Source organism: Paramormyrops kingsleyae, chromosome 7 (genome assembly GCF_048594095.1).
Source record: "Paramormyrops kingsleyae isolate MSU_618 chromosome 7, PKINGS_0.4, whole genome shotgun sequence".
In the NCBI taxonomy this organism is placed as follows: Eukaryota; Metazoa; Chordata; class Actinopteri; order Osteoglossiformes; family Mormyridae; genus Paramormyrops; species Paramormyrops kingsleyae.
This window is the reverse complement of record NC_132803.1, coordinates 14,821,740-14,843,611: the sequence shown is the minus strand read 5'-3', so window position 1 is coordinate 14,843,611 and position 21,872 is coordinate 14,821,740. Positions and strand designations below refer to the sequence as shown.

Below are 21,872 nucleotides of genomic sequence, written 5' to 3'. Positions count from 1 at the left end.
TTTTAAATGCTGTTTTTGAGCCTCAGAAAGGAGAGGGAGAGGTACAGAACGCGTAGAAAGTATAGAATGTGGAGGTATGATCAAAAGGAGAGGTTAGGATCATGCACTGATACAATGCATTGCCACACCCATCACATGACAAACCACCTCAGGGGTGAGATCCTGAGTGCAGCCACATGGCAGGTGATACTTCAGCACCACACCAGTCTGAATGGACCAGTGTGAGTTTTTTTTCCAGTGGTTGGAGTGCTAGTCTTGCCACCACCCTGTAAGTTGGAGGACCTCCTTATAGGTCTGGATGTAGATTAACATCATACCCAGGATAAAGCAATCGCAGGTTAAGGGCCTTGCTCAAGGGCCCAATGGAATATAATTACTCTGGACATTCACGGGATTAGAACCAGCAACCTTCCAGCTGTTGGCACAGATCCCTAGCCTCAGGGCCACCACTCCACCCACACATGAGCAAGAGAATTTTAGGTACACTCGAGGTACATTTCAAGCTATTTTTATGAAACAAGCACTATATCTCAAAGGGAAAATTAAAAAATAAACATTTCTGAGCTCTAGAAGATCTGTATAATTCATTTGCCATATTTCATTTAAATCAAACTGGTGATGGAAAGGCCATTTGTTAAAATAAAATGGGATGAGTCTACAGTAATTTGTTTGTGCTACTAAAACAAATGCATTGCCACTTGTCCTTTACTCATGAATCACGCACCTTGGCATTAAACAGTCCCCGATAAGCGCTGTTTGCTCTGTGACAGCGCCAAGAGAAAACTAAATGCTGCACACGCCCTGCACCTCAGTAAGGAACAGCAGCAGCTCCAGAAGGCAGCCCAGTCGTGTCGTGATGGAGAAGCTCACCGCGTTCCACGTTCTGCTGCTCTCAGTCGCCTTCTCCATTGGTAAGGCATGCATGGGGGCTTCATCTCCAGACCCAGACCATTGCATATCGGGGGTGATGCGGTAAGATCTCTGACGACGAGGGGATGGACACCTTGATAGAACTTCTTCAGTCATGTTTTGGTGTCAAGTGCTGACATCTCAGCTTACCTTGGGTTCTCAGGGTTCCTATTTGCAGGCTGATGCTTGTAGGAATAGGTGGCGTGTGCCAGTCATTATCACTAATCGTGAACTCAGAAGGCGACACTCAGCACCTCTCACCAAGCTTCCAGAAGCACTTGTGTCTTTCTAATCTCACTAAGACATGTCTGAGGAGTTGAAAAGATTTCTAAAGTGTGGGGTGTATGATGCCCTGGAAACTGGCACCACTATTTTTAAGCTGCTGTGCCAGAGAAGATCAGGATGACAGAAGTCCGTCTCCATTCATGTGGTACTTCAGCGGGATTATCAACCACCTTTATTCAGACTAAGCATAGTCCATAAGGTCCATTCAGTGTCTGATGTCATATTTGAGAAAGGTTTGAAAAATGTATTATTTACTTGACCATAGACTTTTACCCTTTTTGAGAATACCATACAAATGAATGAGGTTCAGGATGGCAGATACGTTCAACCTAACGTGTGTCCTCCTGGTGTGGCAGCTGTTTGTGAACTGTGGGGGAACCCCGACGGCCATACCCCCCAAATCTCGGGACTGCCACTAGATACTTGTGAGTATTACTGCTGTCTTGATTTCCAATAGTACTGAGCAGGGCTGTAAGAACTGGGTGGGGGGGGGGTGTAGCCCCCAATATTTAATGTGACTTCACTCCCCCACCTAAAAAATAGACCTTTGCCTTTAAATGATTAGGAATACCCCCATATCAAAATCTCTCCTACGACCTTGGCACTGGGATCGCACTGTGTGGGATAATTGAACTTTCAATGTAGAGAACAGTTGTTCTGTTGTTTGAAGGTGTGATAATTTTGCTTAAATACACCAAATAATGGACGTGTGTAAACACTGAATGCTGAGTGGTAAGGCAGGTGACTGGTATTTGTTCAACTTATCTGCCTGTGGCAGTGCTTTTCTTGATATTGAACCGGAACAGCAAACCAAACACTAGGAGAGTTATTGTAATTCTGGTATAAAATTTGTGATGAAGAAAAACATTTTGATGTTTGAAGAATCTGGAACTAATGTAATCATCTTCAAGAATCACTCTGTGGTAATGTGGGAGAACAGTCTGACCCTTGCGTTTTAGTAGAAAATCCATCTCTGTGTCTGTGTGTGAACTACAGCTGGACCAGGAAATGTTGTTCTTTCGGGTCCAAGCACTGTGGTGGTTGGACAAGACTACAAGTTTGTCTGCCAGACAGAATGCAACCCACCTTGCAGTTTCACCTGGAAACTCAATGGCAAAATTGTGGGCAACAGCACGAATGAAATCTTCCTGCAACCAGCCAACTACAGTGACAACGGGGTTTTGAGCTGTCAAGCATTGAATGAGGCTACGCAGAGCCAGAAAATTGTGTACCAGGTCCTCAGAGTGACAGGTGGGTCGCTTAATGGAAGCCAAGCTTTCTACATATCTTTGGTGAAATTAGGGTAGAGGCACATCCACAAATCACTAGTAAAGTGTGAATAAAGGTGAATCGTTCTCTTCAGCTACAAAACTAAAGCTTAAAAATAATGAAAAGGATGCATTTTCTTTGCTGTTTCACTCCCCTGCCAGATCCCAACAACACCATCTCTGTGCTGCCATTCGGAAGGGCTCCGCCAGTGGAGAACACGCCCTTTGCCCTCCAATGCCTGATCTCAGGCAATTTCTCCCAGGCAATTGTGTGGGTGAAGAACAATTATGTTATGGAGCATTTGTTCTCCTCAAGGGTTCAATTCTCGGATATGGGCATCATCTTATTTTTCGAGCCCCTACAATCGTTCGACAGTGCTGTCTACCAGTGTGCCGGCTATGTGGATGGATACCTGCTGTTAAGTGATCACTACACCCTGAGGGTGAACTGTAAGCTGGACGTCCTGGGGGTGGGTGGGGGCTGGGGACAGAGGGGGGACAGAGGGTTTAAAAAGTCCCATTTTCAAAAATTGAGGACCAAGAAGATTCATGGTAAAGATGTGAGGATACCGTATGGAGAGGTAGTCAACACATTCACATATAACTCCCGTGTTCATTAACAAATCACGTGGAACTGGGCATCTTGCTATAACCGTGAAATAAGACCCTTTACTAAAGTGTTTTTCAATCCCACTATTGGGAAATTTCTATAGTGATTCTATAGTAATTAAGAATGCAAGGAAAGATAAATATCTTTTCAACCCCTCACATACAGTTTTCTGGTTTGAGCAATTTGCAAACTTTGGCAAAGGTGTGTATCTGAGTGGAAGAATTTGACTGGTGTAGCTTAGTATTCTAAACATCATCAGTCATCCTAAATCAGTAACAGCTATTGGTGCCTTGGGCAAAAAATGCAATTAACAGACATCAATTCCATATCAATCAATGAGTAACTGGCTGGCTAAGAGTTGAGTTATGGCTCACAATGAATCACTATAATTCTCTAGTCCTGGGAGTTAGCAGACATCATTTCTTACTTTATATTCCATCCAGTGTTCATGTCATAGCAAGGCTTTCACCCTTTATTTTGGCTGTGCTGAAAAAAAGAATGTTATATACTTCGAAAGCATTTTGCTAATAGCATTTAAACAACCTTAGCAAAGCTGAAGCACTTATGTGGTGAGTAGGGGATCTGGAATTAGTTCCACCTACCCTATGTTTACTGAAATATGTAAATATTGCTGTTTTCTGTTTTTAGTTGCCAAAGAAGCCTAATGATACCCATGACCGATAATCCCCACATTTGTAATTCATTCCTCAAATGGTCCTTCCTGTATTTGTTATTTACCTCGCTCCTGGATTTTGTGTTTTATGGGTGATTTACGCTGACACCCCTACTCTCAGCCTGTGATCCTTTATCCCTGAAAAGGAAGATGTATATAATGCATGTAAAATCTCTTACACGTCAGTCCCTTCTTATATAAAACCGTTATCCTTTTCTTGAAAAAACTTCCCAGAATCCAGAATCCTCACAGCAGAAACAGTATAACCCAGCCCTTGAATCTATGCCGTATAACCAGCACCCGCTTCCCATCCACAGATGGACCTAGACTGCCAGTCATCCTGGGCCAGACCATGTTGGAAGTGGGGGTGACACTGACGCTGCGTTGCTATGCCGACAGCCATCCGCAATGCAACTACACCTGGTTCCTGGGAGACAGGCTTTTTTGGCACGGTAGCCATGTGGAGGTGCAGCTTGAGAACCTCACAGACAGCAGCATCATCCACTGCCAGGCCAACAATACTCTGACGGGACTGTCCAGAATAGCGTCCAGTATCTTAACAGGTACTATTAATTGCTGGGCAGTTTTAGACCAGCTAAAGGCTTCTGTGTCACATCGACCTGTGGGACAATAGAATAGAATGTACTTCTGAAGATTAAGGGATCTACTGAAGAAATATATCCTGTTCATTAGATAATGTAATTTAACGGTTAAAAACAGGGAACCGGGAACCAATGGAAAACCGAATCAATTCAACATACAGAAGTACAGAAAGAGACAAAGGCAGAAGTTTCTAAAAGATCTTGAATGTAGAAAGTAATAAACATGTTTTTAGCATGTCCTGCTCATCCTCTATATTCCTTTAAAGGGAGAGTTCCTCTTAAAGGCACGGTACAGGTTGTAGCAAACCTCTATTCGCATACCCAGCTTCAGCTTTGTTTCAAGGTAGAGTAATGTGTTGTAACCTTTTCTTGCAGAGAATGAGACGTCAGTGGAGCATGTCTCCGGGAAGCTCCCACTTGACCAACAGTCCTTCAATCTGACCTGTACCACCCAATCCAGTTTTTCTGCCATTTTCTGGTTCAGGGACGGTGCATCTCTGGTGACCGACAGAAGAGTCAGCCTATCACACAATAACTCCACCCTGTCCTTCAACCCCCTGCTTCCATCTGACTCCGCCTTCTACCAGTGCTCACCCATTCAAGCCCCCATGGGAGAGGGCTACATGCTGAATGTCATCTGTGAGTGCGTTTAAGCAAACGCCATGTGTCAGTCAATCTACTGTGACTCGTGTCTGTGCGCCAGTCTTCGTAACACTGTAAGTGTGTGTTTGTATAGCCTGTGCACAAGCTGGTCACTGGATGATCCTCTGAGTGTTTGTGTTATGATTACCAATGAACTACGAACATATGTCAAGCCTATAATGTAACTACCAGACATGTATAGTTAAGTTTATGTGTATACTTTTCAGATGGACCAGAGAATGCCTCCATTACTGGTCCCTTGGTGCTGACCCTGGGGGGTAGCTATACCTTTTGGTGTAACGCACCCTCCTCATATCCTTCCTGCAACTACAGCTGGTACTCTGAACACAGACAGGTAGTTTATGGTCAATATTATGAACTGGACTCGGTAACATGGGCTGACAACGGCACCCTGCGGTGTGTGGCCTACAACAGCATGACTAGAAAAAACGCTACGGACTCTGTCTGGCTTAATGTTGTCAACGGTAAGTAAAGAGGAGAATTTCGGCTTTGTTTGCCGTTTTTTTCAGGCCAATGTGCTGGGTAACATTGTAACCTCATATCTCCAGCATTGCGGGTTTGATTCCTGCTGCAGATCTGCATACGTGGAATTAGCGTGTGCTTTCCCTTTTTACGTGGGATTCCGCCTGGTGCTATTGTCTTAGTATCTGGTAGCGTGTGTCCTCTGAAGGATGGACACCCCTTCACTGGTGCTTCCCGCAATAGGTTCCAAGCTCACCACGATCTGGGAATAATCCTATAAATCAGGGTTATTCAAATCACGGTCCTCGAGGTCCGAGCACTGCTGGTTTTCCAGCCTTCCTTTACCTGTCAGTCAGGTGTGAAGCCTCTGACCAATCAGAATCAGTAATTATTAAACTAACTACCCTGGGAGAACTGAAAACAAGGCCTGGATTTTGAATCGAGGTCCAGATTTGAAGAACCCTGCTATAAATGTTAAACCTGAAATATAAATAAAACAAAATAAAAGCCACAGCAGTAATAAGCAGGGCTTTAAAATGATTCTAATGTTTCTCCTTTCATGCTTGTTTTAATGAAATGAATGCCTTAGAGTTGTTAATAAAGAGATCTTTACTGAAACATGTCATACTTATATTCCACCACAGGGGTCATACTGTTCAAGCTCAGTAGCGCCGCCCTCCTGGCAGCTGTAATGCCTCTGCTACTGCCTATTCTGACATTAGCTGGTAAGTGTCATACTACACTGCATTCCCATCAGCTCCCAGTCAAGGTGTAGTCTAACTTAAGTATTACAGGAGGCAGGGTAAAAGTAATTAAAGATTTATTGTTTTAAAGTGATATTTTATTGTACTGTGTAATTTAAAGACTATCTGTGGAGCCCTTCCTGTTCCACAAGTTCTGCTTCCTTCTCAGGAAACCTAGGTCTTTATGTAATTTATGCAAGCAAAATTATTTGAAATTGGTAAATAAATCATGCACTTCTGCTGATTATAAATGTTTTTGTAATGCAGGTTAGCCGTGAGCCTGGGATACATGCCAAGAAGCAGAAGACACCCAGGACAGAATGCCAGTGCTGGGTTTACATACAGACACACACACACACACACACACGTTTGTATTCATACCTTTGTGGGGACCATCCATCCATGTGGTAAAAACTCTAATCCCACCAAAGCCACCCTTAATCCCTACCCAGCACTAACCTTAACCATAAGTAACCAAATAAAAAACTTTTGTTTTGTTTTGGTTTTTTTAAATTGCAGTCACAAATTTTTATAAAACTGAATTTCCCCTTGTGGGGACTGGAAAGGTGGTCCACGCAACGTCAAAATAACAGGTATTTAAAGGCCCCCACCCACACACAAACACACATATATATGTTTACACACTATAAGCAACTTGCCGGTCTAACTAACCTGTGAGTAACCAGTGTGAATAAGGGGAGAGCCGGGGCACCGTTACGCACTAAGCCAACACACTTCCAAGTCATGGGTATATTTTGCATTACACATAATTATTGAATTTTAAATAACATTTATTTTTTAAGGAATGTATCACAAAATAGTAATAACTTAATTATCTTAATACTCTGTATCTAATTTTGTTTTAAATGTGCTGCTCATCTATATCTATATCCAAAAAATACTGAATTTTCTGATTGTGAATCTAGAGGAAAAATTAAATATAAGCTGCAGAGACGTCTCAAGGAAGCAGCCATGCAAGGACCCTAAACCTACATGCAGGGGCGCTGCTAGGGATTCTGGGCCCCATGAAAGCATATGATATGGGCCCCCAACCCAGACCAAACCAATTATGTTCCAAAATGTTTAGGACCCCAGTCGCTCAAGGGACCTTGGAATCATCCTAACTATCAGGCATCTTTGAAGACATCTTCAAATTTTTTCTGGTCCACACTGTTAGTCCAACTGTTTCAAAACCTCCACTATTATCCCAGTACCCCAAAACAACAGACTTTGGCTGGCTAAAAGTTCAGTTAAGAATGTTACATATGTTAAAGACATTTTGCTAATAGCATTTAGATAACCTTAGCAGATGTTTGAATGATTTAATTAGTCCAGTGTAATGTTATGTTTTTAATACTTCATGAGTACTATCATTACTTACGGAGCACTGCCTCATTGACCTCATGCTTTAAGAACTTTGTATGAACCACAACATACCATGAAGGCTAACATACCAAACGTAATCGACCCTCACCAATTTGCATATCACCCTAGAAAAAATGAACATGTATATTGGAATGCTAATCGTTGACTGCAGCTCAGCATTCAACATTATCCTTCCACAGAAACCAATGACAAAACTTGACATACCACATCGAGTAACTGGATCTTTGACTTTCTGACTAACAGACCTGAGACTTTTGGGATCACTGGACACACTTCACACACATCAACACTAACTAGTGGGTTCTGTACTCAGCCTGGTCACCCGTCACTCCAAAGCATACCTCCAGAACCAGAGGCGGACATTTCAGGTCCAGAAAGTAAAAATCCAAACCAGGATTTTGTTTCAACCAACCAATTGAGCATAAAGAGTCACAGTCACAGAGTAGTGAATTATTTGCATGAAACAAAATCCTGGTTTGGATTTTTACTTTCTGGACCTGAAATGTCCACCTCTGTCCAGCAAAACCATCAATTTTGTTTTTAGACACCAAGGTTGTGGGTCCAATCACAAACAGTGATGAGTCAGCAGAGAAGGATAAGGCAATACCTTGCAATGTGCTGTACAAACAACAATATTCATTTCAAGAAGACAAAAGCACTCACTGGTGACTTTAGGAAACTACAAGCTAACAACGACATATATTTATTAATAGGACTGCAGTGGAGAGGGTCAAGAGCTTATGACCATCATGATTAGTGTTTTTTGAAAGTATCCTAATCAGCATAACGAAAACACAGTCTAATTTAATATTATGTTTTTAATACATTTCAGCAGACCATGTCTATGAGGTACGGCATGCACATGCGCAGACTATAAGAAGGCCGTACAGATCATGTATTTAACTAGAGGAGCATGGAAGAAAATGTGGCTCGCAAAACCGCACTCAGAAATCTAATTGTGGTTTTCCATTGTTGGGTTACAAAGTGTACGTGTAACATTTGGTTTTAATTTTCTATCATATGTATATAATGAAAATGTATGGTTTTGCCCCTGTCCAGAGCCAGAATCAGGCCCGGAGACCTTATAGTATTTAACACTTGTCAAGCTTCCTGGTTTAAATTAAAAAAGGAAAACAACATTCTCGTTGGACTTTTTTTATGGTTTTCTGCATAAGCGTATACACATGTGCTTTTACATAAACGATGCTTCATGTTCGTCAGTCGGAGGACGGATTTGTCACACCAGACCCAGATCATGCTGCTGTTGCGGTTGCCGCTCTAGTAGCATACGCGATGTTCTATGCTGGCGCTGGTTACGTTCAGCGCCAATCCACCTCTGCTTAATGTGCTCTCTGGCTGAACGGCGTGATGCCGGCTCGTGCGCCGACCCATTCACGTCTGTCGCTGATATGGTGTTGACTGGGTGCTACGGGTTTAAATATCCGAATAACACAAGCGGCTGGTCGGTCCAGAAAGATCGCCCGGTGGCATCGCTTGTCAGGACGGCAGATTGCACCGCTGGAGCAGCCGGGATGCGGGCTGCATGTTAGTTGTTAGCTAGCAGTAAAGCGAGGGCTGGGAAGCTGCCGGCCAAAGACGGCGATCATCCACCTGGAAGCAGCTAGCGGCTTAATTTCGCTTCTTTGTTATTAGCGCTTAGCTGCTTTAGCCGTAGCTTGGGCGTCGAGCATAGAGCGATGAGTTCGTTCGGGCTGGACCGCTTTCGCTACGGAAAGGACAAGGCGAGGATTAAAAAGGAGTCCCCTCCGAGGCGGGGGCACGTCGGATCAGTTAGTCCCGATTCGGAAAAGGAGAATCTGACCGGTAGGCAGACGGCTAGCCTCAATCCGTATGAGTTTACATGGGGTGCAGGAATGGACGTCTTTGCATTTAGCTAGTCACGGTCATATACAGGCAGCTGATATTTGTATTTGTATTCCTACTTTCCCCCAAATCTGACCATTGAGCAACTTTTGGTTTTCCAATAATGAAGAGTTTTTGTTCCTGATACTCATTTACCTGCAAAAGATCCATTTCCATATTTTCAACGAGCTGAAGTGGGGCCACGTCAGGTGGTTTTCACATGGTTGTATTAAAATTCTAAAACCGAAACAGAAGTCAGGGTCAGTAGCTGTATATAGCACCCTTCTGGAAACCCATTTCACGGGCAGAAGTCATGTCTCTTCCTACTGTCATCCTGGCCAACTGGTTAATTTTTTTTCAAGAAAATATATGTTTCACTGTTAATAAAATGATTTTGGTGTCCCCTCCCTAGTGTGATTTTGCCAAATCAAGAGTGAAATTTTACCTTTAAATCAGTTGACACGGGTTCTGAATTCCTTGATAAATTAGTATATTACACTAATTACCCCACTTATGTATTAGAAGATTATAATTATACAATATTTCCAAGTCTGTGGGCACAGTTTCTTAAGGTGACGGGCTTATTTGACTGATCCCATATGCACTCCCTATCCACAGATACGGTCATCCCAGAGACCCCCGAGTTCAAATGTCCATCAGGGTCCAAACTGGGGAAGAGTGAAGACTGTGTGCTGCTGGAGTCAGACTCGGATGATGATGTCTTTGGAGCGTCAGTGTTGAGTGGGAGGTAAGTAGGCTTCAAGTAAAAACCTGCGCTCTTACCCGGGAGCTGCTGGAATGTCATCCATCCATCCATCATCTGCTGCTTATTCGGGGTGGGGGGACTACCCAGCCCCCTCTCTCACCAGCCACCTCCTCCAGCCCCACTGGGTCCGCCTCCTCCTGGTTGGACATGCCTGAAACACCTCCCTCCACCCGCCCAATATTAAAAACCTTATTTATGGTACTGTGCTGATGGTGGCGACTGCTTGCTGAGTAAATGGAGCTGGGGAGGGATGTTTGGCACTCAGACATGTTGGTGTGTTTGCTTCTGGAGGCTGAGCACGCCGCCGAGAGGAGTTATCGTGCTGTCGGATGAGGAAGACTCCACAGAGGGGGCCACAGAGCAGAGGCTGGCCAAGCTGCAGGAGCTCTTTCCTCACATAGACAGGAAGGAGCTGCTGGAGGTAAAGACTTCAAGCCAGCTACAGTTCATCATAGCCTGACGGATTACCCCAAAATCCAGGCTTTCTCAGTTACTATCTGGTTGTCTGGGCTGCAGGTGATCAAGGAGACAAGCACTCTGGATGGAGCTGTGGCCTGCTGTACACTCAGATTTCGGGATGAAGGTAGAGATCTGTTTAATGCATCCTTTAGCCCTTTTTTTCCCCGCTGGGACCAACTTGAGTGTGGAAATGTGAAAGTAGTAATTAGGGTTGCAAAGAGGCAGATAATTTCTGATAAATTTGCAGAAACTTTCCATGGGAAGTTAAGCTGGGGAATTTTGGGAACTTTGAACTCTGTGGAACTCTGCACAAGCTGACAAATATGGCAAAGAAAGCAAACTGAATGAATAACACAACATAGAATATGCAAATCCATTTTGATGCAAATGCACATTTTAGGGTGTTTTATGCACACAATTATTCACAAGCAGTTGATTACACAATCATATCACAGTTTTTTCCATTACATTCCCCACTATATGCTAACCTGCAATTTTGCAAATTTCCAGTTTATTCCCATTAATTCCCATTTATTCCTGTTAATTCCCATGGAAAGATTTAATCTTTAAAAATTCCCAGAATTTTGCAACCTTAGCGATAAAGCATGATTAACTCCATGGCATATATGTGTGAGGGCGATGCTTATATATGATGCTTTTTGCAATCCAGAGCCAAGCCGCAAGAGAAAGCTGAGTGGCTCAGATGCAGACGAGAGAAATTCTCAGGTCACTAAGAAGAGGAAGGATTCTGTGGTAAGTCACAGGCCTCTGTTGCTTTTTACAGTCAACTATAAATATGGAACTGCATTCGGGGCTTTAGTCAACAAAATCTTTGACAAATCAGACAGATGACTCTGCAGAAGAGGGTCCAGAGCCAAGCTGGAAAGATCAGGAACTTATGGTGAGGAGACTTCAGAGGAAGTTCCCCAGCCTTGACAAAGAGGTGAGTCTATGTTGGTGTGATGCAAAGCAACACTGACATTGTACGATAACCACTGTAACAAGTTGCAGATTCTTCAGACACACTTCCACTCTGTGTTTTCCTATCATCTTTGACTGGTTGAATCCTGGAGTTTGGATTCTACCAGCATAAAGTTACAGATTTAATGATTTAACTGCCCTCAGGTTTCTGAATGGCTTTTACTCAGTCACAGATTATCTGTATTTCACAAACCTAGTTTAACATTCAAAACAGGCTGCAAAGGGAAGCTTTGTTGCTGTATTGCTGTGAGCATGTTGCTATGTATCCGGCAGTGCAAACTTAGCTAACAATGTTGTAGGCTGTTCTACATGACACAATACCAGTTGTATGCACATGCATCCCCCCCCCCCAACCTGCTGCACACCCCAGATAGCCTGACTACATGCTGCTCTGCAGGAATTGAGAGATGTTCTCCAGGAGCATGACTGGCTCTATGAAGATACCTTGGAGGCTCTTCGCATGTTTTCTGAAGCAGGTGTGTTTCCTGAAGCCATGGATGTGTGTTCATTTCCCTTCAAAGACTACAGAGATGTTTTTGGAGGCCCGTGTGTCTTTGTGATTCTCCCTTTGCTCGATTAGTACAAAAAGTCCTGAGAATTAGCCTGTGCTGGACTTTTTGGCAAAGTGATTTGTGGTCATTAGTGACTGTGGTCTGCCTTGGTTCACTGCCTAAGCTTGAATGGTCAGCAGATAGATGGATAGGGTATGTGTGGAGCAGCTGCTGCAGGTGTGAACACTTATTTTACTCCATCCACTTATTCTTAACTTCACTGCAGTTGACTCCTCCCCATCTGATGTCCCGGAGAATACGCCCCAAAACAACGTCACTCCCCGGAGCCCCAGCCCTGTGTGGCAGAGGAGACAGTCAGGCTCAGAAACGCACTCCAGGGGAACTAGGCAGAAGAGCAGAGGTAGCCCCCCGAGTAGGGCAACCACAGCGCCCCGAGGGCCGCGCCCAGACAGGACCAGTGCGACGTCCTCGTCAGCCTTGCACAAGCATCCGGTCAGGGCTAACAAGGCAAAGGCTAAATCGGAGGAGAAGAGTGCCGTTCCCCTCCCTCTGGAGGTGGAGAGCGGGTCAGACAGCGAGGGCTCCGTCAGCAGCGAGTTTGGGGGCTCCTCGGGGCAGTCGGACTCAGACCGGGAGGACAATGTCAACCCCAAACTGAAGACCCAGATCCTGGAGTTCTTCCAAGAGGCCTCCGTAGATGAACTGTCCCTCATTACTGGCTGCTCAGTGAAGAAGGCCCAGAAGATCGTGGAGCTGCGGCCCTTTAAGACCTGGGAGGATCTGGTGAGATGCTCAGCCTGACCATGACCTGCTCCCTGGTCCCCCTTTCTCAGATGGTCAGGTCTCTTTTATTGATGATGGGGTCACTCAGACCCGGATACTGTCAGTTATAGCTGTTCAGAACGGCCTGGAAAGCTGCAGGAATGCTGTCTTCATGGTGGTTAGAGAGTGATAAATAAATGGTTCGCAAATGGTCTCAAGTCTGACATGGCATGAGTACATAGATCACAAGGACAATGCAGACAGTACAAAAAACAACAATGTATTATATGAATAATAAATAGATGGAGGAGTTGGACTGCTGATTATTGTATGCATGGCCTAACCTAGCCTGGCCGCTGGTTATGAATACTGCGCAGTTATACTTGGCAGTAAAGAGTGCGGACCTGCTGGGAGGAGGCACTATGGCCGCTGGCAGAAAGGAGCCCCAGGAGCACTTGGCACATGATTGTGAGATGAGTTGATGGCAAAAGGTTTTTATGGATAGAGCATCATGAAGGGGGTGGCCAACATCGGTCACGGTGGCTAATATCTTTGCTGTCATCCTCCTCTGGTCCTGTAACAGAGCCAGTCCACCAGACCGATTCATTTTGTCACCTTGTGTCCCTTTTCGTGACATACCTCCTCCAGCAGACCAAAGCGTGGTAAATTATGCTGGCTACTATGGACTGGTAGAACATCAGCAGTGCTTTGATGCACATACCCAAAATGCGTCAAGAAGAACAGCCTGCTCTAGCATTTCTTATATGGGGCATCTATGCTTTACCGCTCGCGGGAGTTTTACTTACCCAAAGATGTTCTGAGGGGAGAAGGAAAAATGATTGGTTCAGACAGATAACCAATAAGATTGTAGAGGAGGTGGGTCCAAACAACTGGAGGAGGCAGGACCAACCAATCAGATGTCTTGCTCCCACCTCCTCTAGTTGCTTGGACCAACGTGATCTACGGTCTGACTGGTTATCTTATATATGCAACCAGTGATTTTTCCTTCTGTCCTCAGAACATTTTAGTGCAGGTAAAACTCCCATGAGTTGCTTTACCCAGCCCTTCATGTATAGCCCTTCATGTATGCCCTTTCATCTCCAGTCCAGTCTGCTATGTACGTGGACCACCCTTATGTATCCGTTTGACCTCACCCCCTCCAGTCTGCCCTTTCATCTCCATTGTCAATGTATCTGACATTGGAGGAATCATCAGAGGAATTTTTTGGGTGGCACAGCTTGGAGCCGTACTTGAAGTCAGTCGTGTTGAGGGTGAATGGAAAGGGAGGCAGGCCAGTCGCCTGGGGTGATCCTGTGTTGTCACTGGCATCTATGATAGACAGTCCTGAAGGCTGCCATTTGAGTCTTTGGGGAAGCCTTGCAGTGATACCATGAGCAAGATGCTTAACCTTGAAATCACTGCAGTAAAGCTTGCAGCTGTATAAATGTAAAAAAAAAATGTTACTAGTAGTCAGAAAATGTTATATGACATGGTGAGATTTTCGAAAGGGCTTTGGATTCTAGAAAAGTGGTGATTGGGGTTGCAAAGGGGCGGAAAATTTCCGGAAACTTTCCAGAAACTTTCTATTCTTTGGAAAGTTAAGCTGGAGAATTTTGGAAATATTCCAAGTTGGAAACTTTCCATGGGAATTAATGGCAATATGTGGGAATTATCGGTTAAATTCCCAGAATTTTGCGACCCTAAGACATTATCTGTTGGCACATTTATACAAAGTAATGAACATGGTGCGATAACTTGCTGACTGCGCGTGAAATATGCCCCCACCCAGTATGAGGCTTTCCACAAGGGGAACGGCCTGTCGCCAGAGCTGGTGTGGGGGTGCCGCATGGTGCTGAAGGAGAGGGAGGTGGTGCTCGGTCTGATGAGCAAGTGCGAGCGGATCTCCCAGAAGATGGTGCACGATGTGACGAAGGTCATCGAGAGGGGAGCCGGCGCCATCGAGCAGCCGCGCATCCTCAACAGCAGGTACGTCCTTATCTAGCGGCCGTGCCCTGAGCTCTTCACTGCTCCAGCATTAATCGCAGTTCCTCCCGCTCTTGGTCCTTCTCCCACCAATGCGGTGTGGCCTTCCCAGGTTGGAGCTGAAGTCATACCAGCTGATCGGGCTGAACTGGCTGGTCATGCTGCATCAGAACCAGCTGAGCGGAATCCTGGCGGACGAGATGGTGAGCGGCCAAGCTGCGCCCTTTCAGTGCATCGTGCTAATCGCTCATGGGCAGCGGTTTTGTGCTTCACTGCATCGGTGTTCATGGGTTTGCCCTGGTCGCCTTGATCATGGGAATGAGCTCTGTGCTGTTGGGAGTCTTACCTCGTTTGTAGAAATACCCCGTCATGCGATCGTCACCCCCTTTCCCCACAGGGTTTGGGAAAGACCATCCAGGCCATCGCTTTCCTGGCCAGTCTGTACCAAGAGGGAAACGCTGGCCCCCACCTCATCACCGTGCCATCCTCCACTCTGGGTAAGGAGCGTGATCTTGGGGGGGGGGGAGGGGGGGGTGGCTGTAACTTCCAAAGTATTTCATGTTCAGCTTGTCATTCCATGTTGTGTCAAAGTGACACCCCCCCCCCCCCCTTTTTTTTTGCGTTCACATCAGATAACTGGGTTCGGGAGCTCAAACTGTGGTGCCCCAGCTTGAAGGTGCTGGTTTACTATGGTGAGTCGCTGTTTACCCATTTAGTTTTTACCCACTTGGGCTGCTGGTTACATTATTGAAGTGCTTGAGGTCAAGGACCTTACTCAGAGCCCAGGCTTGTGTCGAACCTGCAGCCTTAGCGTTACGAGTCTGTCCTCAGCCGACGCGCCACAAAGTGCATTCGCTCGAGTGCGGAGTCCAGGTGAGAACCCGGATGTTGGAATGGCGCTGTTGTGACTGTGGTTCTCCGTGGGTCTGTCTCAGGCTCCGCCGACGACCGCAGGTACCTTCGCCACAGCATCCTCAACAAGCAGGTGGACTTCAGCATCATCGTGTCCACGTGAGTGCCCCCCCCCCGCCGGGCCTCTCTCCCACCCTCCCCACCAACTCATCCTTTTCCGGTTAGCGGAACCTGTGCCCTCTCACCCGCCAGGTACAATCTGACGATTGGGAATGACAGCGACCGCAGTCTGTTCCGCAAGCTGAAGCTGCAGTACGCTGTATTCGACGAAGGCCACATGCTGAAGAACATGAATTCCTTGCGCTACCGCCACCTCATGGCCATCAATGTCAGTGTACATTTTCAGTGCACTTGAAATCTGCACTCATGAAGTGTGGCTCTATATAAGATACTGATTTTATTTAATTCCCGCATCTCTGCCCCCCCCCCCCCCCCCAAGGCCAAGCACCGACTGCTGCTCACAGGCACCCCCTTGCAGAACAACCTCCTGGAGCTCATGTCCCTTCTCAACTTCATTATGCCCACCATGTTCTCCAGCAGCACGTCACAGATTGCGAAGATGTTCTCTATGGTATGTGTGTGTGTGTGTGGGGGGAGGTGAGGCCTTTTGGAAGCTCGGGTTTGATCCGCAAGCACCCCAGGAAGGCTGCCTGTCGCCTGTCGTGAAGTGTTTTCGCCGTCTCCCTTTCAGAAATCATCTGAGGAACAGAGCAGCTTTGAGAGGGACCGGATCGCTCAGGCCAAGCTAATCATGAAGCCCTTCATCCTGCGGCGAGTAAAAAGTGAGGTACGGTATCACAGCTCAGCTCTATCAGCCAGTACAGGAACCCCCGTGTTTTCTCAGTGTACCATGTAAATGACGTATAAATAAATATCGTTACTTAGTAGAGATGATGCATGATGAAAGAGATGAACCTTAATTCCTCTGAATAACTACTGAAATTGTCTTCTACGCGGAGTTAATTTTAGCTTATGGGTGTTGCTCTGTTTTGAGATTCATTCTGGTTCCGTGAAACCGGCAGCTTTTTGACAGGAGTTTGGTTCCTTAATTGCTATACAGTCTAGCTTTGCGAAGCGCAGGGGAACGTCAGCGGTGTCGCTTCGAAGGTTCTTCCCGTAATGCGATGGGAGCCGTCACTCATCCAGCCCGTCTGTGTCTGTCGTTCCTGTCCCAGGTCTTGAAGCAGCTGCCTGAAAAGGAGGAGCGAGTTGAGTTCTGCCCCATGAGCGACAGGCAGGCTCGTCTGTACGATGCCCTCTTTCGAAAACTGAAGGGCTCTGCCTCTGGAGAAAGTGAGTTTGGGGGTGGGGGGGGGTCAAAGGTCACCAGGACCCTACATGCACGGCTGAGCAGTTCAGTTCAGTTCAGATCAGTTCAGTTCAGATCAGTTCAGATCAATTCAGTTCAGTTCAGATCAGTTTAGTTCAGATCAGATCAGTTCAGTTAAGATCAGTTCAGTTCAGTTCAATTCTTATTGTCATTAACACAATGTGCCGGCACACGTGTAAATGAAAAGAGCACTAGGAAGCTCTACCTGTAGGTAAATGAAACCTGTGTAAATGAAAAGAGCACTAGGAAGCTCTACCATTTAAAGTTTCGTAATTCCCCAAAAAGTAACATTGAAATATTGTGTGATTATATCAATAAGGTGACTTCTTAAGCACAATTCATGCTGCAGTTAAACTGCAATAAATCACCTGCTTCTTTCTGGCCGTTGCGCTGGCTAATTCACAGCTGCTGGCGGGGGTGACTAATGAACAGGGTCCTCAGGAGGGAATCGCGGTAACCGCTCGGAGCTGTGACCCCGATCTCCGATACGAGCCGCTCTCGCGCGCCCCAGACCCCACTGTGGCACCGTCATAGTCTCCTCCTTTCTTCTCTACCTGCCCTATGATTTATGTACTTATTTCGCAAGACGACTGAGACTAATGTCCTCTCCCGTCACACTGTAACCCTCCAGAGCGGGACCTCTGCAACGTGATGATGCAGCTGAGGAAGATGGCCAACCACCCACTGCTTCATCGGCAGCACTACACCCGCGAGAGGCTGGCTGCCATGAGCCAACTCATGCTGAAGGTCGGGGCCCCTCTCCAGGGCCGTGTGCCTGCCGACATCCGTCACCGCGCTCCCCCGTGGCACCCGCAACCGGGCCACGCCAGCCGCACAAAGATCTCACTGCGGCTTCTCTCTGTTCACGTTCAGCAGCTACATTCTGTACAGTCAGGCTGAGGCTGTTTATGCTGTTATATCTTTAAAAAGCCCCTTTAATAGCTGGTAGCTGTAACCCAGGTCATAGTTTTAAAGTGTTTGTCTTGCTGACCTTGCTGTACTGTAATATGTTTTGGCTCGAGGATAGTAACAGTGCGCCAGCATGAATCGGGGATTTTTGCTACAGAAACGGCGTGTCTCGGGTGCCGTTAGGGATGAGGCCCGATTCATGCACATCCTGTCCACCTGTGAGAATGTTTTGTTTTTGTCCTTTTGATGGGAAATTTGGGGAAGTTTGTTGCACTTGGGGGCGGGGGGGGGGCACACACGTTGGCATGCCTGTGGGACTGGGCTTTGAGCATGTGTTTGCATGTTCTCCCCATGTAATCATGGGGTTTTCTTCTCTGGTGAATATGAGATGCCAGATTGTCTGTAGGTGTGATTTTGTGTGTGCCCGGTGTGTGTGCCTGGTGTGTGTGCCTTGCCATGGGTTTGACACCCTATTCTTTATTCCCTACCTTGTGCCCATAGCTTCTAGAATAGACTCTGTGACCTTGAATAGTGGGCATAGAAGATGGATGGATGGTTACACTCTGTTTGTGGTTAGACCACGGCAGTCCTGCCTCAGAAGCCTGCAGGCCCTGCTGGCCTTCACATTGTCTCCCCCCCCCCTGCCGCGTAGGAGCCGACGCACCGTGACGCAGACCCGGCACTGATTCAGGAGGACATGGGGGTGATGTCGGACTTCGAGCTGCACTGCCTCTGCTCGCAGTATTCCACCCTGCACGGCTTCCAGCTGCAGAGCGACCAGCTGCTCGACTCGGGCAAGTTCGCCGTGCTCACCGAGCTGCTGGCCACCCTCAAGGACAAGGTAGGGAGGGGTCAGAAGGTGGCCAATGAGGGGTACAGGGGGTGTGGCCTCTGACTGATAAGGGGTTTAATCCAATTGGGGAAACAAAGCTGGTTGAACCAATCAGTTATTGACACACTATGATAATCCCACCCCTAGATATTTCAAAGCCTCTCCAATTAGGAGTACTTGTGGGGGGCAGATATGTGGGTCTCCTACAGCAGGAGTTGAGTGTGACCCAGTCGCTGGATATCCATGTAACCCTCACTACACGCTCTACAGACTCCTCTCCCTCCCTCTCCCCCCATCTTGGCAGGGTGACCGTGTGGTGCTCTTCAGCCAGTTCACCATGATGCTGGACATTGTGGAGGTCCTTCTGAAACACCTGACCCTCCGCTACCTGCGGCTGGATGGCTCTACGCCCATGGCCGACAGGTCTCTGCTCTCGCCCCCCATCGCTCATCATTTCTATCCAGGGCGTCAGTCTGGGAGGCTGAGCCTTGTCACCAGAGGGTTTCCTACATCGTGTGACATGTGGCCCTCTTCGTTTTTGCTCGTTTTCGTTTTGCTAGAAAAAGGATGAGCAAAGCTGTGCTGGTATTTTTTAACCCCCTTCCACCGACGACGGGAATGGGAAATCCCTAGTTTTCTCAGCATGCGTAATGTCCCTTGGTTCTTGGTGTGAATTTGGAAGAGGGGTCTAATTAACACGTGTCTGATTTAGCAATTCAGTACTATACTGATATCCTGTAGGCCAAAGAGTTAATCCTAAAATACACTACAATTTGACCAATGAATACCATTATCCTGTCATCTTTAATTATACTGTCCCTAATAACTTATAATTTCGCATGTGCAAAAACCTTTTTGAACAGATTATATTCAGTTACATTTTAATAGACCAGGTCCCGTTTCCAGTCTTTGATTTCAATCAGTACTAATGAGAAATATTTTATATCTTGAAGGGGATCTTTCTTGTTAGGATTTAGTTTCTGAGAACATGAACAGCGCTGTAAATTATTCCATAAATCTACATATTTTACTAGTACTTCGAGCCAAAGTCACCCTGGGTAACAGTACAAAGGAGTGATGTTTTTAATGTAGAAACGTCAAACCCGATGAAGCAAAAATATTAAAACACTTCTGGGTTTGGTAAGAGCCGTTTTGTTGCCCCTTACAGGATTGGCCTCATCGATGAGTTTAATACTGACCCTGACATCTTCGTGTTCCTGCTGTCCACGAGGGCGGGGGGGCTGGGCATCAACCTCACTTCCGCCAATGTGGTCATTTTGCACGACATCGACTGTAACCCCTACAACGACAAGCAGGCGGAGGACCGCTGCCACCGTGTGGGTCAAACCAGGTAAGACACCTGCTGTGTGATGAGGTGGGCAGGAAGGGGCGTGGTCTGGGGGGGTGGATGTTTGTAAAAACCTCCCCCGGTGGTGAAAACCTCACGCAACCCTCCTTTAGTTGCTTGGACTCACTTCCTCTACAATCTGATTGGTTGTCTCTCTGAACCAATCATTTTTTCATTCTGCCCTCAGAACATTTTTGTGTAAGTAAAACTCCCACCAGCTAGTGATGCGTGGTGCTTCCCACCATGTGCGAGGCCTGCAGAATGAGAGGTGTCTGCGGCTGCAGCCAGGCGCTCTCTGAAGGAGTATTTCTGTCCCCTCAGGACGGTGAAGGTGATAAAGCTGGTCTCAAAGGACTCCATCGAGGATTGCATGCTGCGCGTCGGCCAGAAGAAGCTGAAGCTGGAGCAGGATATGACTGCCACAGAGGGAGGTGGGTTCCGTCCTGCTGGAGGTTCCGTCCTGCTGGAGCCTCCGTCGTCGTGATGTGGATTGGCTTTGTGTGTGTGTGTGTGTGTGTGTGTGTGTGTGTGTGCGCACACGCACACGCACGCCGGTCCATCCAGGCTCTGCAGCTTCAGCACCAGCTGATGTGATGCATAGTCCATTAATTCTAAGTTGCATCAGAATAAAGTCTGCAGGGGAAGGTTATTGTGGTTGGTTTAGAGTATCACAGAGGTCATTATGAGCCATCTTGCATGGCTGGATTCTGCTGACCTTGAACCTTGGCCAAAATTTTGAGTGAAGCTCTCTAACTGCCCCCCCCCCCCCCTTCATAGGAGATGAAGATTCCATACCAGAGGACATGGCTTCCCTCTTGAAGGCTTCTTTGGGACTGTGAGCTCCCTCACTGACTATAAATTGGGGGAAATCCGTGTCACTGTCCTGTTCCCTCTACTAATGGGTTTGGAGCCAGCCAATGAACACTCAAAGCTCCTGTCAGGATCCCTAAGCATTTTGGGACCTGTGTGTGTACCACTGTCCTGGGTGCTGGATACTGAACAGCCCTGCCAACCCACCAGGGGGCGCTGGACCACAAGACCTTTTTTATGTTCTGCTTGTTACTGTGATATTGACGTTGGACGCTGTTCTCGGTGCCTTATGTGTTGTATTGGGATTTTTTTTGTTTTACTCCTAAAATGTAAAGCTGTATTGAAAACTGTTGATAAATTAGTGTAAAAAGCAACTGTTTTCATAGCACTGATGGTTGACATAGAGATGAAATGGGGTGAACTCACTGGAAGACAGTGTAAGTGTCTAAAGATATGGTTAAATAAATAAATTTTAAAAATTAGGGATGCTTGCATTTTACTCAGACTTTTAATAAAATCTGTATCTTAATGACTGGGACACTAAGCCACACTGAATACATGAAATATGTCAGAACAGAAAGAACACTAATACAAATTTTCTTAATTTCACAATTTAGCTTAACTGAATATGAAAGGACATGAATAAATTATCCACAGTTCCTCTTTCATTTTATTTATTAAGTAGACACTTTTATCTGCAGTGATGTACATTTTGGGAGACCAGGGTGAGACAGGCCCTGGAGCAGCTGAGGATTACATTTGCTCAAGGCCGCAATGATGAAATCACAGTGCTTACCCTGGGGT

At 46.3% G+C, this 21,872-nt stretch overlaps 1 protein-coding gene across 1 annotated transcript; it reads left to right on the top strand.

The window, feature by feature from the left end:
• The first annotated feature begins 8,923 nt into the window (after positions 1 to 8,923).
• On the top strand, positions 8,924 to 21,550 carry smarcad1b (SNF2 related chromatin remodeling ATPase with DExD box 1b). Its single transcript, XM_072714361.1, has 23 exons — positions 8,924 to 9,425; positions 10,083 to 10,212; positions 10,522 to 10,651; positions 10,747 to 10,813; positions 11,360 to 11,442; positions 11,534 to 11,632; positions 12,068 to 12,146; positions 12,448 to 12,965; positions 14,734 to 14,930; positions 15,040 to 15,130; positions 15,325 to 15,424; positions 15,560 to 15,619; positions 15,863 to 15,938; positions 16,032 to 16,167; positions 16,279 to 16,410; positions 16,531 to 16,626; positions 17,015 to 17,132; positions 17,801 to 17,916; positions 18,731 to 18,919; positions 19,215 to 19,333; positions 20,079 to 20,261; positions 20,580 to 20,689; positions 21,036 to 21,550. The coding sequence occupies exons 1-23, from the start codon at positions 9,299 to 9,301 to the stop codon at positions 21,095 to 21,097; spliced, it is 3,018 nt and encodes a 1,005-aa protein (XP_072570462.1). The 5' UTR covers positions 8,924 to 9,298; the 3' UTR covers positions 21,098 to 21,550.
• The last annotated feature ends 322 nt before the right edge of the window (positions 21,551 to 21,872 follow it).